This window comes from Pundamilia nyererei, unplaced genomic scaffold (assembly GCF_000239375.1).
Source record: "Pundamilia nyererei isolate P.nyererei 1_Seehausen unplaced genomic scaffold, PunNye1.0 scaffold05330, whole genome shotgun sequence".
Taxonomy (NCBI): Eukaryota; Metazoa; Chordata; class Actinopteri; order Cichliformes; family Cichlidae; genus Pundamilia; species Pundamilia nyererei.
This window is the reverse complement of record NW_005192731.1, coordinates 1-1411: the sequence shown is the minus strand read 5'-3', so window position 1 is coordinate 1411 and position 1411 is coordinate 1. Positions and strand designations below refer to the sequence as shown.

The 1411-nt window shown below is 49.4% G+C and overlaps 1 protein-coding gene across 1 annotated transcript; it reads left to right on the top strand.

The window, feature by feature from the left end:
* Positions 1 to 144: 144 nt before the first annotated feature.
* Positions 145 to 1367, top strand: gvqw3 (GVQW motif containing 3; the record flags this gene model as incomplete). The annotated part of the gene is made up of 1 exon (XM_013908252.1): positions 145 to 1367. A coding segment is annotated over one exon (1208 nt), but the record flags the coding sequence as incomplete, so codon positions are not given.
* Between the last annotated feature and the right edge of the window lie 44 nt (positions 1368 to 1411).

Genomic DNA, 1411 nt, shown 5'->3' with positions numbered 1-1411 from the left:
CTGTGATTCGATTGGATGATGTAACTCTGTGAGATGGGCTTTAGGTTAGAGTCCATTCTGCAGGATACTGGAAACCAGTGTCCCCATACACCCAGCATTTTGGCTTTTTTAAAATATGCTCATCCATCTGTGTGTACCTTGCAGGTGTCCATCATCTGTTTGATATTAAAGAAGAGGTTTCCCATGAACGGAGCCCGATTGAAGACTCGGACTTCTTCCAGGAACGCTGCATTGGCCAGGATGGACTGCAGGAGGATGACACACGTGCAACAGCTCCCAGAACCTTTCCGATGCCAATATTCAGTGTTGCGTCCCGCAATGCATTGCAACGCCTCAAATTTGAACAGAGAGAAAAAATCAAATTCTGCGTGAAAACCAAGATATCTGTGAAGAAAACCTTCCAAATGCTTCAGGAAGTTTACGGCAGCAAAGCAATGAGCCGATCAAGATGCAAGGATTGGTATTTGCGTTTCAAAAATGGCAGAACATCCGTCGATGATGAAATCAGGTCAGGGCGACCCAGCACGAGCACAACTCCCAAGCACATCCGAGAAATCGATCAACTTGTGCGCCAGGATTTCCGGATCTCTCTGAGGGAGATTTCTGCCATTCTCAACGTGTCATTCGGAACGGTCCAGGCGATCCTGACGTCCACTTTGAACCTGCACCAAGTGGCTAACAAGCTTGTGCCCAGGCTACTGACTCCCGAGCTGAAGCAGTATCGTTTACGAGCCTGCGAGGATCTCCGTCAACAGACGCGAGATGACCCAACGTTCATGTCCCGGATCATAACTGGCGATGCAAGCTGGGTGTACGGCTGCAAGCCTGGAAAAGCAAGGAGGGTGAATCCGACAAGGAGCCAGTTCAAGGTCAAGCTCATCGTCTTCTTTGACATTCACGGGGTGGTGCATCGGGAAGTTGTTCCCGACGGTCAGGCGGTTGATGCTCCGTTCTACCTCAGCGTTATGACGCGTCTCAGGAAGAACATCGAGGCCAAACGACCTGAACTGTGGCAGAAAGGCGACTGGCTGCTCCATCACGACGACACACCCGCCCACGACGCACTGAAAGAGTGCCATTATTTCTGCTACACCGACACAAATCTCATTCTTCACCCACAGCACTCACCAGATTTGGCCCCCTGCGACTTCTTCCTCTTCCCCAAAATCAACGCCAAGTTGAGGGGACATTTTTTTGACACGGTGGAAGAGCTCCAGCATGCGTCACTGATAGTACTGGATTCACTGGGAGAAGAGGACTTCCGCAGAGCTTTCAGAGCGTGGCAGCAGCGCTGGGTGTGGTGTGCTGCTGTGCAAGGCAACCGCTTTGCAGCTGATGGTGGCCAGATTTGAATTGAATACATATTTTTGTATATTTGTTTCATATTTTTTGTATTTTTATTCTTTTTTTT